Source organism: Phragmites australis, chromosome 15 (genome assembly GCF_958298935.1).
Source record: "Phragmites australis chromosome 15, lpPhrAust1.1, whole genome shotgun sequence".
Classification (NCBI taxonomy): Eukaryota; Viridiplantae; Streptophyta; class Magnoliopsida; order Poales; family Poaceae; genus Phragmites; species Phragmites australis.
Genome location: NC_084935.1, coordinates 27,024,003 through 27,039,953, shown reverse-complemented (window position 1 = coordinate 27,039,953; position 15,951 = coordinate 27,024,003). Strand labels below are relative to the sequence as shown.

The window sequence follows — 15,951 nt, the reverse complement described above, 5'->3', positions numbered from 1 at the left end:
ATCGGGCCCTGCAGAATCAAAGGGAAATTCCATAATGTTGTACGCACACACCCTCTATCTCGGCCGTCCACTGAAAGATTAGATGAGATTTATACTGAAGAGTTAGGTGGAAAAATATAAAATATATAAGGAAATCATCGGCAAATTTGGGAATTTAGACAACATACGTGACCATATTTACGAAAATAGACAACATGTCGACGTATTTGCAAATCTAGCACTCGTATTCGGTATCTCAAATACCGAAATTTGAATTTCGGAAACTGAAAATCCGAAAACACCGTATTCGGCAACTGAGGTGCCGAATACGGCCCACAGTGCCGTATTCGGCACCTCAGTTGCCGAATACGCCGGCCGACCGATTTGCCACCGCTTTTTGCTGCGTCGCATCAATCTCTTTTACGTCACATCAATCAATTTTCCCTTCCCTCCCGTGATGCTTTCGGCCGGTGCATGCATGTGTTTTTTTGGCGCCACACGCGGAGAGATCGCTGGTCTGCTGAATAAATTGAGGTCGCAGCAGCAGCAGAGCAGAGAAGGGAGAAGAGAAGGGAGCAGAGGAACGCGAGAAGCATCAGCAGAAGAGGAGCAACGCAAGCACTTAATTAGCTTTCGTACCGGTTAGTCCTTATATTACCTATTTAATACTTAGGTTAGTAATATTATTTAGAGTAATTAGCTTATTTGGTTAGTCCGTTTCGAAGTAGATTAGTTTTTCAAGAGTAGATTGTTTAATCCGTTCAATTACATTTTTTTAATTATATTAATTTGATAAATTAGAGTACTTTGATTATATAAATTAGATTATTTAATTACGTTATTAGAGTACTTAGAGTTTAATTAGAGTACTTAGTTTATTTAATTAGAGTACTTAGATTATACAAATTAGATTATTTAATTACGTTATTAGATTACTTAGATTAATTAATTAGAGTACTTAGTTTATTTAATTAGATTAAATGAATTAAATTATTTGATAAATTAGAGTACTTAGATTAATTAATTACGATGCTTAGTTTGATTATATGAATTTGATTAGTCTATATAATTATATTATTTAATTAGTTTGATATCATGAATTTCTTTCAACATTGTAATTAGATTGTGTCCTTAGTATAATTATATGAATGTCCTTATCCGGTAAAATTAGAAAAAATTACGTGTACCTTTGTTTAGCAGATACAATATTATGAAGCTTGTAATATATTCTAATTTGTTGTTCACCTATTTGTTGAACCATGAAGCCTTAAATCATTATCATGGCTCATGGTGGTCTTTCCGAGCTTCTTCAGCAGCGGTACGACGAGAACCATAGGGGAAGGATGATATTCACAGGACAACAGGTACCACGTTTATATGTGCTATTTCATTGGTACGAGAATTTTGAACTAACGCTGTACATGTATTGGATAACTCATGCAGTTGGGTCCGTTACGAGCCCGGAGTGTGCACAAGATTAAGGAGTTGGACCCTCGATTCCACGAGCCACTCGCACGGGCGGGACTACTACCTTTCGCTCTCATGATGGACGGAGCTCCCATGGAGGTCGGTGGTAGGACACCTCTCCCGGCAATTGATGAGGCACTGCTCACAGGTCTCGTCGACCGCTGGCGTCCTGAGACACACACTTTCCACTTTCCTTTTGGTGAGATGGCAGTAACACTGCGGGACGTGGCCATGCTGACCGGGCTGCCAATAAGGGGTGCCCCGTTAATAGTTTCGCGACCCGCAAGGGAGCAGTGGAAGGGTTATGTTGCAGATAGGTAATTATTTGTTATGTAATGCATTTAAAATATTACAGTGCTATTAAAGCGTCATTGACCATCTGCATCTTATAGGTTTGGTGTGCAATACGACGGGAAGGATGCTGGCCTCTCCATGTCCTGGGTTCATGGGCTGACACAGTTCGGTCCATGCCCACTGGATGCGGACGAGAATACACTTATGCAACACTATGAGGTGTACTTATACGTCCTGCTCGGAGGCATCATGTTCTGCAACACGGCAGGCGATTATGTCGTCCCACATATTGTATGGTTAGCAGCCCACCTCGCGTCACATCCTTATGAGCCTACATCTTACAGTTGGGGATCTGCAGTGTTGGCTGCAACCTACAGAGGATTGTGTGATGCAACCCAGCGAACAAAGAGGAAGGCAACCATTACAAGGTGCTTACATCTCTTACAGTTATGGAGTTGGGAGTACCTCCCGATTTCCAGACCTTGGGTGCTCAAGTGCTACTACCCAGTTCACATCTCTGATGGCATTGCAGATGACATAAGGCCAACGATGGGGTATCGGTGGATTCATGCCAGGCTAAGATGGAGTCAGCAGCAAGACCATGGTAACTACTCCAGGGTGATAAGTGACCTGGACATCCTTAGCGCTGATCTAGTGGATTGGGATCCATGGCGTATGGCACGAGTAAAAGAAATTGCAGATGGTGGACTCCTGGCATCCTCTTGTAGCCGTGACGCAGACTTATGGTTGACCACATGCTTCTTGTTGTACATGAACTGCGTGGAAGTATATTCTCCAGAACGTGTACAAAGGCAGTTCGGGTACCGACAGGTGGTGCCTGTTCCAGCACCACGAGACGCCGGACGGGCGCATGAGTAAGTGTGTTATTGTATGTTGCCTTAGTACATTGGTTATCCATGTTAACAAATTATAACTGTTTATGTCACGTACAGGTGGAGCTCAAAGGGGGGCGGAGGCACGCAGGACTGGGCATCCAAGAATGCCGAGTACATACGGAGGTGGACAGAATCAGCTGCGGTGGATGTCATCATTACTGCTGGACAATACGACGAGGCCACGTACTGGGACTACCTTGCTTGGTACCGTCCGCGCACGCGTGCCACCTTACTCAGCGGACCTGTACAGCCGGGCCCCAGACCCTTCCCCGAGGATCGTGCCCGCCTACTTCATGTTGTGGTAAGTGATGCGTTACTTATATTGGTTTTCTTTGGAAAATCTGTGTATTACTGACATGTCACTCATCTTATACAGACTGAAGAGGCGTATGAGATGCATACGCAAGCGGATCAACCTTTTGGGGAACCAAGCAGGTCATCATCGCAAAGGGATCGTAACCCTCTCCGGGAGTACATGAGGACAAGAGGATCCCGCTTCCTAAACGCTATACGTGGTCTAGGTGGGTGTGCCCCGCAATGGAGGGGGTACGACCAACATGCCATGGACCCGTCTCGTGCCTCCCACAGCAGGCGGTCCTCCCACAGCAGGCGGTCATCCAGTGCTCGTGAGGAACCCGTCCGGTCAGAATCACGACATACATCTTCAGCTTCGGCGCGTCATGTCTCATGTTCCGGTGCTGAGGCCGAGGAGTGCACGCAGCCTCCTGCGCCCGAGCAGGTTACGCTGGGTTCACTAGCACCTCCGGCTACGATGACACCTCCGGCTGCAGCATCTACTCATCAGGAGGACGTCGTTGACTACACGCAGCAGACCCCTTGCTGGAGCGACCCTAATGCTTTTGACTGGGGTGCTGCAATGCATGCGACCGCCACCTTCACTGATCTACTCGGCGGACAGTCCTCCTATGATCTCAATGAACCTGGAAGTTCACATTGGTACCAGCATGGTGAGCCTTCGGCACACTGGACTCCATCGGAGCACGTTCTAGGGCCGTCCACACTTCCGCACGAGGATCCTTCGGCATGGTACATGCAGAGCCGAGTAAGCGGGGCGGGATACACGTTCGGTGGGGTTCCCACAGGGCAGGCAGATGATGATGAAGACGACCAAGGGCACGCAAGGCAGGGGCCTGCGCAGGCTGCTGGGATGAGAGCCACACACCCGCCAGACGCTTACACGCCTGGAGATTGTGTGAGGCATCGTCGCCGTTGAGTATCCAGGACAATTTGTCATGACACATGTATTATTGATTTTAGTGTCGAGGTCATCCCTATTATGTCTTATTCACTGTATTGTTAATTTAAGAAATTCTCAGTACAGAGGAAACAATAGTAGTTGTAAAGCATAAGTAGCATGGAACCCGGTACAGAGGTTACACATAAAGAGCGAACAACAACAAACATTATCATGTACGATACGCCTAAAGAACATAATATCATGCCTTAAGGGAATAAAATATATAGGGTTACAATAGATGCTTAGGGCGAAGGAAAGTGGCGACGCAAATTAGCGTAAGAATTCCAGGTGCGATGGTCAAAGCTATCCGGGTAAGATGGTTGTCGTCTCCGAGGTGGTTCTGGGAAGTTGTAAAAATGAGTACGAGCAAATCCATCATCATTTTCAGGGTCATCGGTGTCCTCCGGAGATGGAAGCCTCGGAGGGCGGGGTCGTTGTGGCATGAAATCGTCGTCGTCGTCATCATCTTGAGGTTTCTCCGAGGTGGTACCACGTCCTATTTCCCTATCAGTTGTATGGCATCTCGATGTTGTGCGTGAACGTCTTCTTGCAGTGTTCCTAGAACTTTCTCCTGTATTTCTGTTCGAACGTCTAGGCATGGGGGGCATGAAATCGTCATCGTCTTCGTCCTCGTCATTATCTGGATGATTCGTAGAGGTCGCCTCTGTACCCCTTTGATTTGCTGACTGTCGTCGTCTTCTACGCGAACCAGGCATCACACCCTCGCCGAAGAGCATACACATCGTCAAGAAGTGTGAGATTTCTTTGTTGATCAACTGTTCGTCTTCCGGGAAAGCCTGACGCAGAAGAGGACCATTCGAATCAATGGAAATAAGATAAGTAGGGTGACCAAATGTTTATATGACATACCTGAATATGGGATACATACTGGTCTGGCGACATTACTATCGTTCTTTGCCTCCTAGAGAAACCTATCACAGAAGGATGGTCGGCCAGTTCGCGGACCCTCAGATACATTTGACGCCGGTGATACAAGAGGGCCCTAAGGTCCTCGGTGGTTACACATTGGAGTGGCGCGGTTAACCTAGAACATATGGGTCTTGCATGCAATTTCGCCACGGCTTGGATTATGTTGTTCTCCTTTAACGGATCATCGTTTCCTTCGCGCACAACCTGTAAGGAGGCATTAAGTGCTATAGCGATCGTTGCAGGTGTCCATGGAAAGCCTGTACTAGAGGATCCCGCCATAGATTTCTTGCTCACTGACTACCTACGCTCTGTCTCTGCATCAAAACACGGATCCATGAATATTTAAGAAACACGAAATAAATAAATAAAATTACATTTACAATACAATGGTCATTTCTTGTCTAAAGGGGTACAGTGCAAACCACATAATGCACAATAAGTAGTACAACTAACAGGTGAATAACATTTTACAATACAAAGTCTCTAAGACAGTTCAGTTTGACAGTGGGCTGATAGTTTACTGACGGGTCGGGCAAGTCCTCCTGTCATGTCCAGGTTGTTTGCAAAGTTTGCACCGGCGAATGCCATCAACAGCATCTGCTTCATCCATGTCACCTTGCAGCCTCGTAGATCTAGGCCTTCCAGGATCTGTGCGTCGTGCTCGTGGATAAGGTAGCCACTTAGGGCCCTCGATCGATTTGTAGTTGGTTCCGATGTTAAAGGACCGCATCTTTGGAAGCCATGTGCTCCTCAATGCATCGATCGTGAAGTACGGTGATACGTACTGTGATCCGTCATTGCCACCTATGTCCCTGCAAGCGGCTAAGACATGCGAGCACGGGATATGGTATAGTTTTGGCTTATTGCATGTGCACTTCACCTCGTTAGGTCCAAGTTGACATTGCTGCACGGTGTCCCCGGCGCTATACCCTGAAGCATACCTACGGCGGCACATGACCTCAAAGTCATTGTTGGCCAAGTCGTAGATCCTCGACCGATGAAAGTGTGCCTTGCTCCTCCTTCTTGATATGATTTGCTCCACCTTAGGTGAAAACCGTGTGCTGCACTTCATAGCAGCATTACCACGGTCTCGAAAGTAGTCCGCCGTTCTGTAGAATGTGAGCTCAATAATGGCACACAACGGGAGGCCCCGTACTCCCTTCAGGACATTGTTGAACGCCTCCGCTATGTTCGTTGTCATGATGGAGTACCTAACATGGGATACAATAATTTTAGAATGGCTATTTGCATAAGAATCGGTACAATATGATCATTACAATTCTATGCGCTAACCTGGCACCATGAGTGTCATGGATAAGGGCCCAACGCTCCGCCGGCTTCCCCGCTATCCACTGGCTAAATGTACCACGTGAACGACTAACGATAGTTTGGCCCCCAACCATTTGCGCCCGCAGTTGATCCTCCCCTGCTTGCTGGTCTGCCATCATCTTGCGAGTGGTCTCATTTAATTCTCTCCATATCTCATTGAACTTCGCCTGCTGGTTCTGAAGACATAGCCCTTTGAATCTCTTTACAAGCGACTTGCTGCGGTACCTTGTGTACAGGTTCGCACCCAAGTGTCGCATGCACCATCTTCTCTCCACATCAGGCCATGCAATGGAGCAGTTTGTGCTATCATGCAGCACGTCCAACGCATGCAGAAGACCCTTGTTGCGGTCTGAGATGACGCAAACTCGTTCCCTATTTCCCACGACACGTGTCCTTACCAAGGTGAGGAACCACAGCCAACTATCATTGTTTTCACTCTCAACTATTGCAAAGGCGAGAGGAATGATCTGATTATTTGCATCCGCCGCCATTGCTGTCATAAGGGTACCATGGAACTTGCCGCTTAGAAATGTGGCATCCACGCATACAACCGGCCTACAATGCCTGAATGCTTCGATGCATTGTCCAAAGGACCAGAATAACCTAATGAGGTATCGGTCAGTGGTGCTATATGACCCATCATCTAGCCTGATCGGCTCATCCGCCATGGCCCACTGAGTCCCTGGATTCGTCATGGCAATCTTCTGCAGCAGTCTCGGAGCATTGTTGTATGACTCTTCGAAGCTTCCAAACAGCATCTTCAACGCCTTCTGCTTCGCTCGCCACGCGGTGTGGTAATTGATAAGCATGCCAGTCTTAGTGTGCACCTCCCCCATAATCGATTTTGGCGACAAACAAATTTCTGTGCCAATAAGCGTGATGAGGAGTTGGGCTACGAACCTCGCATCAACGGCGTGGCTCACATTCCTAATAGCCTCTTCGCTGCATGTATGTGGGGTGTGTCTACTAATCACAAAATAGTTCTCATATTTCGGCTGATGTGCTCGTACGAAGTAAGGGCAATTCGGGTGCTTCGTACACCTGACCTCATACTCCGTAGGGTTAGACCGGGCGCACTTGTGGTCCCTTCTTGTTATTACAGCATAGTTGCTAATAAAGTGGATGACCTCCCCTCTGTTACGAAACTGTTGCCCGACCTGAATGTCGCTATTCTGGTATCCCCAGTTAGATAAGGTGTTATACTCAACGACGACACACTCCAGGAGCCCAGTACCACGAAAGTACTGGATCGCCGGGACCGGGTCATCATTGTCAGCAGCTTCTTCATCCCCGCTACCACCGTCTTCATTATCCATGCATCCTGCATCGACCTCACCAGGGTCCACTCTACCTCCCTCTCTACTGGAACTGCCCTCCCCGACATGCCCTCCATCCTCTTCATGCATCACCTCCTGGCTTGAGCCTTCCACAGTGGTCACTGCATCACCTTGCACCAGTCGTGACACTATGTTTACGTACACCGCCATATCAAAGTTCTCCTCCAATGCCTTGCGTGAGTACAAAGCCCATGCGTTGTTCCTACTCATCTCGAACAACGTATGGACAATGACCGAGCTATTTGGAACAAGCCGCGGCCGTACACCCTCTAAGACAACAGTATGGGACTGCTGGTTCACACGCAAAAGGCGCATAATATGTGATTTTAGGCCATCTAGATCAATAGGTACCTCAACCGAACTCTCTATGTGCTGGCAGTTCTGAATTGTTACAAGTCTCCCGTGCAAAACTGTGGGACGTTCTCCATAATAAATATGGAAAATCATACCGTAACTCCTAAATAAATATACATGTAATAAATAATAAGTACAAAAATAATACTAATTAAATAGTGCAATATACAACTAATATGCATCTTTGTTGCTACTGGACACTATCTTCTACGGTTCTACCAAACCTAAGTGATTAAACTAATTAATCAAGTTAATTGATTAATTATATTACTTTAATAAAACTAATTACCTAGATTAAATCACGTAAATTCATGTTACTATATTAAGTAAAGAATCTAATCACACTTACTAATAAAACTTATATAACCTAACTAAATCATTAATTTAAATACTCTAATTTACCAAAATAATATAATTAATCAAATGTACTTGAATGAATTTAACAATATACTGACGAAATGACTAATATACTTCTGAACGAACTAAGAAAATTCTAATTATAATTACTAATTAACTACGTAATTATATTACTTTAATAAAACTAATTACCTAGATTAAATCCCGTAAATTCATGTTACTATATTAAGTAAAGAATCTAATCACACTTACTAATAAAAATTATATAACCCAACTAAATCATTAATTTAAATACTCTAATTTACCAAAATAATATAATTAATCAAATGTACTTGAATGAATTTAACAATATACTGACAAAATGATTAATATACTTCTGAACGAACTAAGAAAAATCTAATTATAATTACTAATTAACTACGTAATCTAAAAACTTACCTTAAGGAAATTGAGCGCGGCTGCTGCTCGCGTTGATCCTCTCCGGCTGCCCCCTCTGCTCGAGCTGCTTCTCCTAGCGTTGCTCCGTTGCTACTCTCTTCTCTCCACTGCTGCTCTCTTTTCTTCTCCCTTCTCTCCTTTGCTGCTCTCTTCTCTTCTCCCTTCTCTCCTTTGCTGCTCTCTTCTCTTCTCCCTTCTCTCTTCTGCGAGCCAGGGCTTTTATTAAGCGCAAAAGCAGCATCCCGCTGGCACGCACACACCGAAAGCATCGACAAGACGTGAAAGTGACATGATGTACTGAATTCGGCAACTGAGGTGCCGAATACGGCACTGTGGGCTGTATTCGGCACCTCAGTTGCCGAATACAGCAGAGTACAGGGTGTATTCGGCAACTGAGGTGCCGAATACGGCCCACAGTGCCGTATTCGGCAACTCAGTTGCCGAATACGGTGTTTTCGGATTTTCAGTTTCCGAAATTCAAATTTCGGTATTTGAGATACCGAATACGAGTGCTAGATTTGCAAATACGTCGATATGTTGTCTATTTTCGCAAATACGGTCGCATATGTTGTCTAAATTCCCAAATTTTCCGGAAATCATCTGATGGATAAAAGGAGTGGACGTACGAGACAGAGTTCGTGCGCACCACGCTGCAGAGTTGCTTTCCCCCTTGCAAAATGCATGCAGGCAAGCTTGCGTCGTCGGCTGCCTCTGCGCTTATTTGGCCTGCCGGTGTGGCACAAGCAAGCTGCTTGCTTAATTTATCTTGGGAACGATTTGATCCCCACGTTTTTCTTGTTTAGAACAAATGATAACATATTTTGCAGTGTTCTTTATTTTGGACAATTCTATCCGCCGGACCTTGCTTTATATTTCATTCATTCACTTTGGTGTGTGCACGAAAATTTGGTCTTTTTAGTTGGCATGAGAGAGAGGGAAAGAAAAACAAAACGAATTAAAATAGGACAATGGCAACACAATCAAAGTGTCATTCTTTTAAGTGACAAATAAGTGAAGCCAGTTTTAGTGGTAGTAAAAAATCAATTCCCTCACCCCTTGTATTCTTGCCATGCCGACCCTGGGCAAGAGGCTGCTCGCATGGAGCGACGACTCCGACACGGAGAATGACAGCGAGTCGGGACCTCACCGTCGACGACGGCTTGTACGACCGGTGCGGCACGGACACCTTCGTCAACGACGTGCTCGTCCCGGGCGCGAACGGCTGCACCGGGAAGACGCTGCCCGCCGACAGCCGTGACATTGGCGGCGTCTGCGCTAGGCCATCGCCCGACACGTGCAAGGTGCGTTCGTTTTGGACCCAGCTGCTTCGTATACAGATTTACATGTGACAGCTTATTAGGCCCCGCAAAATCAAAGTGAAAATTTCACAAGGTGGTGAGTACGCGCTTTCTATCTTAGCTGTTTATTTATATTAAAATTTATACCGAAGGGTTAAATGAAAAAATATGAGGTAGATGAGATAATCAACGGATGAATGAGAGAAGTAAAAAGCCGAGATAGAGGGTACATACACACCACCTTGCGGAGTTACTTTTCCCCCTGCAAAATGCAAGCAGGCAGGCTTGCACGACGACAGGGCTCATCACCGTCGGCTAGCTCTCCGCTTATTTGGCATACTGATGTGGCTAGGGTTCACAAAACCGTTAAAAACCGGTCAAATTCATGATATTCTATAAATTCGGTCCACACCACATTTTGAATTTAACCGGTTTTCAAATTTAAATTCAAAAAAATAAATTTTAAAAAATTAAAAAAAATCCTAATTTTAAAAAATACTAGAGATAGTTCTAAGATATTTTGTGAAAAGAATTCAAAAATAATGTTATTTGCATCATATTTCATGAGAGAAAGTTTTTAAAAAAATGGGTTGGATGAACAGGATGATTTGGCCCCTCATATTAATAAAAAGATTAACATTCAAACAAATATTTTTCTTGTGTAGGGTGTATCTTAAGAAGATATTTAAAATTGTTTTCACTTTATTTCGAGTTTTATTAATTTTTCATGATTTTTACAAAGTTCACAAGTATAAAGTGAATATGTTAAGAAATAGCACTGTAATTAACTTTTTCATGTCTACCATTATTTTTTCTACCTAAATCATAGTATAAGTAAAATAATAAAAGTGGTTTCACTAATTTTGGAGGTGTGATGGATTAGTTATGAATTAATCTAGTTGCAACATATTTATACAATCTTGTATGTTACAATAACTATTTCATGAGTTCATATATTTATAAAAGGCATAAGATCATGTAAGAATACTAACAAGATTGGTTTGATGATTTTTGGATTAGCAAAGAGTTAACTATGCATTTAACTAGGTTTAGCAAATACATTTTCTCACAAAAAATATTCAACATTTTTATGAGTATAAATACTTTTACCATGTAGATAATATTACAAGGAAACCAACAAAATTTGTTTCACTTGAGTTGAAGTCAGATGGATTAGTTATTGATTTTATAAGATTAAGCTATTTTTTTCTTTTTGTTGAACTTCACTGAAATTCGAGAAATGCAGGTAAATCAGAAAATTTGACTAGTTTTCGATAAACTCATTCGAAATACGTTCAATGTGGAAAATTTGGTTGGTTTTTGGTGTAATTCGATCGATTTTCGGTTGAATTTGAGCGGTTACCAAATGTCGATTTGACCGGATTTTGTCTCTGATTTTTAAATTTGACCGAGTGAATTTGGCCAAATTCTCACCAAATTTTGAACGCATTTTCTGCTATTCGTGAATTTCAGAAATTCGCTAGGGGCAGTTTTCGACCCTCAAATGAATTTGTAAACCCTGGGTGTGGCACGAGCAAGATGCTTGCTTAATTTGTCTTGGAACAATTTGATCCCCATGTTTTTCTTGTTTAAAACAAATGATAACATATTTTGCAGTGTTCTTTATTTTGGACAATTCTATCCGCCGGACCTTGTTTTATATTTCATTCATTCACTTTGGCGTGTGCACGAAAATTGCCGCTAGCCACGTGACCTTGTTGTAGAGGTGGGTCCACGAGATGAAGAAAGTCCTGCGATTTTTTTTTTTTTTGGGAAGAAAATCCAGCTAGAGACCCTAAACTTTGGGCTCCTTCGGAATTATGCAGAAAAAAATGAAGAAATCAAACCCAAAGGAAAAATTCCTATGAGTACCCTTTGGATGGAAAGATTGGTGTAAAGGATTTCACAGGATATGAAGATTACCTCCCAATGTGGGAGGAATTCTAGCATGAGCTCTAACATCATGTTTCCAATTCTTTTTAATGTTCCATTGCATTCTTGCTAATGAACATCTAGCTCCAATATTCATGTACTTTTCCTCCGAAGCATCCAAATACTTCATGAGAGTAACTCTTGCGTTGCAAAGGAGACCTTACTCCTTAGACTTGCTTAAAGCCTTAGTTCACATGACACGTGGCACAAAAGTCAACCATAGCTATGATGAGCCACATGTCATTATTTGAAGCAGATCTAAAAAAGGGCCTAAAAGAATGCAGGGTCTCATAAGATATATTTCCATTTCTTTCCCTAGCAAAAGCTGCAAAGTAGATCCGTGGATTTCTTTCGAAAACTAAAGCAATCTGGGACTGTCTCATGAATGACAAGTGGGCCTAGTAAATTGATACCAGCCTCTTTCTAAACCACATCAATAGAATGTTCACTACTGCCTGTGATTATAAATACATATCGCTTTGGACATCAACACAGACTCTAAAGCTTAATTTTGACCATGAATTTATAGTGTAATATATCTATAATCCGATGGACTCTAAAGCTCCGCCACAGTATGTAGCCTGTCGTAATGGTCCATGCCGTGGCGGAGCAGAAGCCACGGTGATGCGTCGCGGCCGGCTAATGAAGCGGTCGGTGAGGGTCAGGTCAGGCAGGACTTGAGTGGTCTAGGACCAAAACCAAACAAGGCACCGGCAGCAGTGCAGCACCCTTCTAGCTAGGCAAGCTCTTCTCAGGATTGCAACCAAACAACCCATGACCATGGCAAGACTAGGCTGCAAGCAATTGCAAACAAGAACCTTTCGGGAAAAAAGATATCGGGAAAAAATAAATTTACACATCTCTAACAATTTTATGAACTGTGGTACTATGGAAGTCAAAGCAATCTGCAAAAGTAGGTTAACAGATAACTGAAACTAAATCGATCGAGATGTTAAACTCTGCAAAATATTTACGTGAATGCTTTAGGCTTCTGAAGAATCTCATAGTGATGTACAGGACCTCAGTATAAGGATACCTTCTATAGTCCCTAGTCCCTACTAACTTGCAAAGATGTCAAAATTGGTACCAGTCTGGCAGTCTCTATCCTCTACAGGAACATTTCCCTCCCCTGAAAATGTGAAACCCAGACGAGTCTCTGACTGAAATCTCTTTACGTGTAGCAGCTGAGGCATACTCCAGAAAAGAGTGGCAATCGCCGCACATGCGGATGTTCTTCACGACACGGACGGTCTGACCAGGGCCTGCCATTAGAAGGCCATACATCGTCGCTAGCTTCGCGCTATGGTACATCAGGAAGTGGCTCTTCTGGTATTCCTCGACGTCGTGTAGGACAAAGCTGGTGTCCGGTTCGTACCCAGTCTTCATGCACTCAAGGATCAACACATCCAGGCCAGCATATATGTCCTTGGACTGCTGGTGCGATCTATCCCGTGCAAAAAATGAGTGAACAGTGTTATCATGAAACGTCCAGCTCCTTGCTGGAATCTTGCGCATACCCTTTTCGCGCATCTCCAGCCTTGTATTCTCAGAGCAGTGCCACCTTGCTGATTCAGAGAGGAGATTTGATGTCAGTACATATGTGGATGGGTCCTGTGGCTCCAATGCAAGCAGATGCTTCATAGCTCTTCTCCGCACGGTTATATTGGAGCGCTTGCTACAGCTGTCTAGCAAAGATCGCCAAACTAAAGCACCAGGCTTGAATGACATACTACCTATAAGCTGTTCTGCCTCATCAAAATGACCCAAGCAGCCCAGGACATAAATAAACGCTGCATAGTGCTCCATTGCAGGTTCAATGCTATATGTGCCTGATATAGAAAGAAAGAGCTCCCTGCATTTGTCTGCAGAGTTTGAACTTGTGTGACTGCAAGCTGATATGACCAGAAGAAAGGTAATGGAATCAGGCCTGATGCCTAATCTCTCCATCTGATCCCATATGTCCAATATCTCTTCTCCCTGACGGTGAAGAAGATGGGCAGTGATCAGTGCATTCCATGTCACCAAGTCTCGACAAGGCATTTGCTCAAACAAATTAACCGCGTCTTCCAATTCCCCACACTTGCCATACATACTGATAATTGCGTTACCAACTCCGCGAGCACACAAAAGACCAGATTTTGCGGCAAAGGAATGCATTTGTTTCCCAAGGTCAGCAAAACCTAAAGCGCCACATACTCCAAGGACAGTTGTCAACATGAACTCATCAATGAAGTGAATACCACTGCTTCTAAACATCTGAAGGAAGGTCGAAAGCGCTTTCTCATACTCCCCATCTCTGACACTAGCCAGCAGCAAGGAATTCCAAGCAATGTGAAAGCTCTCCTGGTGGCGCCATTGCTCAAATAGCAGATGTGCATCTCCAGACCGGCCACATTTGATGCACATGTCTATCAACGCAGCGTCAATCCAAGGACTAGAGCCACAGCCACACTTAACCACAAAAGCGTGAACTTGCTCGCTCGCCTTCCTATCCGCAGCAATAGCACAGGCATTCAGGGCACCGGTCACAGTGACATCCGAAATCTCCAGCCCATCCTCCACCATTCGCCTAAACAACCCCAGCCCTTGGAGCCCTGCCTTCTTTGCAAAAGTGACTCGCACGCCTTCCTTGTTCCGACAGAACCCAGTCAGAACAGCATTGTATGTAACAAAGTTCCTCTGCGGCATCCGATCAAAAACGTCCAGCGCCATGTCAACCAGACCGAACTCCATATACCCATTGAGCAACCCAGTCCACGAAATCACGTCCTTCACCGGCATCCCCTGGAACACGCTCACCACATCCTCAACGGAACTGCCGTGCTCCGCATAGAACCCGATGAGCGCGTTGCCCACGCTCAGGTCCATCTCCAGCCCGGACTTGAGCGACAGCGCGTGCACCGCCTCCCCCTCGGGCCAGCCAAACCCCTCGGCGGCCGCGGTCAGGAGCGCCGACAGCGAGAACCTGTCGGCGCGCACCCCGCTCGCCTGCATTTCGCCGAACAGCTCGAACGCCTCCTCGTGCCGCCCCAGTTCGACGAGGCCGGCCAGGACGGTGTTCCACGACGAGACGTCGCGGCGGTCCATGCCGTCGAACGCCCTCAGCGCGTCGCCGAAGCGGCCGCACTTAACGTACATGCCGAGGAGCGTGTTGTCGACGAGGAGCGACGAGCCGGAGCCGGAGCCGTGGCCGGACTTGGCCGCGAGCGCGTGCACCTGGGCCCCGAGGCGAGGGTTGCCCCTGCGGGCGCAGGCGGTGAGGAGGCCGACGAAGGTGTACTCGGTGGGGTGGAGGCCGTCCACGAGGCGCATGCGGCCGAGGAGAGCGGCGGCGGCCGCGGCGGGGGAGCCGAGGCGCGCGTGGCCCGAGATGAGCGCGCTGTAGGAGGCGGCGTCGCGAGCGGGCATCCGGCCGAACACCTCCCGCGCGTCGGCCAGGCGGCCCGCGCGGAGGTACGCGCACATGACGGCGTTCGCGGCGCGGGCGTCCGCCGCGGAGACGGAGGCGGGGCCCAGCGCGCCGGACTTGACCGCCACCGCGTGCGCGGCGCCGGGGTCGGCGGCGGCCACCGCGCGGAGGGGGAGGCGAGGCGGGGGTGCATGAGGCGGGGGCGGGAAGGAGAGGAGGGAAGGCGGTGCGGGTGGGGAGCTGAGGGGGAGCGGGGGAGGGGAAGACGGGGATGAGGTGGAGATGGCCATTCATTTCACTACGAGCTGGGCAGAGCTAACGAAGGGGTGCTCGCTTTGGCTTGGCTTGGGCTGGTGTTCGCGTGCAGCTTCCGTGTCTTTTTTTTCCGAGAGGAAGCTGTTTTTTAATTTTATATTTCGAAAATTAAAAATTTAAAAATAAACGTCTTCGTTGAAAATATTACAAAACTAGACTGTAAACGTGTCGTCTAGTTTTCCAATTTTTTCAAATAGATACTTATTTTTTATAATTTTTTATTTTTAAAATATAAAAATAAAAAAGGTCACCGTGCTCGGAGATGCTCTAAGCTATCTCAAGTGGGTACCGTATCGAGTGCTACAGAACCCAATACGATGCCCACCCACCCACAAGTGCTCTCCGGCTCAGTTTTCGA

At 45.8% G+C, this 15,951-nt stretch overlaps 2 protein-coding genes across 2 annotated transcripts; one reads left to right on the top strand and one right to left on the bottom strand.

Annotated features, from left to right (window-relative positions):
* The first annotated feature begins 1,192 nt into the window (after positions 1–1,192).
* LOC133893623 (protein MAIN-LIKE 1-like) lies at positions 1,193–3,885 on the top strand. Its single transcript, XM_062334697.1, has 5 exons — positions 1,193–1,343; positions 1,423–1,763; positions 1,839–2,615; positions 2,694–2,937; positions 3,013–3,885. Exons 1-5 carry the CDS (start codon positions 1,260–1,262, stop codon positions 3,868–3,870), a joined length of 2,304 nt encoding a protein of 767 aa, XP_062190681.1. The 5' UTR covers positions 1,193–1,259; the 3' UTR covers positions 3,871–3,885.
* A 9,085-nt stretch (positions 3,886–12,970) lies between these two features.
* On the bottom strand, positions 12,971–15,568 carry LOC133892262 (pentatricopeptide repeat-containing protein At5g03800). The gene has a single exon (XM_062332949.1). It carries the CDS (start codon positions 15,566–15,568, stop codon positions 12,971–12,973), a length of 2,598 nt encoding a protein of 865 aa, XP_062188933.1.
* Positions 15,569–15,951: the final 383 nt, after the last annotated feature.

Bases quoted from the DNA above. Each gene is read 5' to 3' on its own strand.
- LOC133893623 (XM_062334697.1), top strand. From the start codon at position 1,260: ATGGCTCATGGTGGTCTTTCCGAGCTTCTTCAGCAGCGGTACGACGAG. The intron at 1,764-1,838 runs GTAATTATTTGT...TGCATCTTATAG, and splicing joins AAGGGTTATGTTGCAGATAG to GTTTGGTGTGCAATACGACG. The intron at 2,616-2,693 runs GTAAGTGTGTTA...TGTCACGTACAG, and splicing joins GACGCCGGACGGGCGCATGA to GTGGAGCTCAAAGGGGGGCG.
- LOC133892262 (XM_062332949.1), bottom strand. From the start codon at position 15,568: ATGGCCATCTCCACCTCATCCCCGTCTTCCCCTCCCCCGCTCCCCCTC.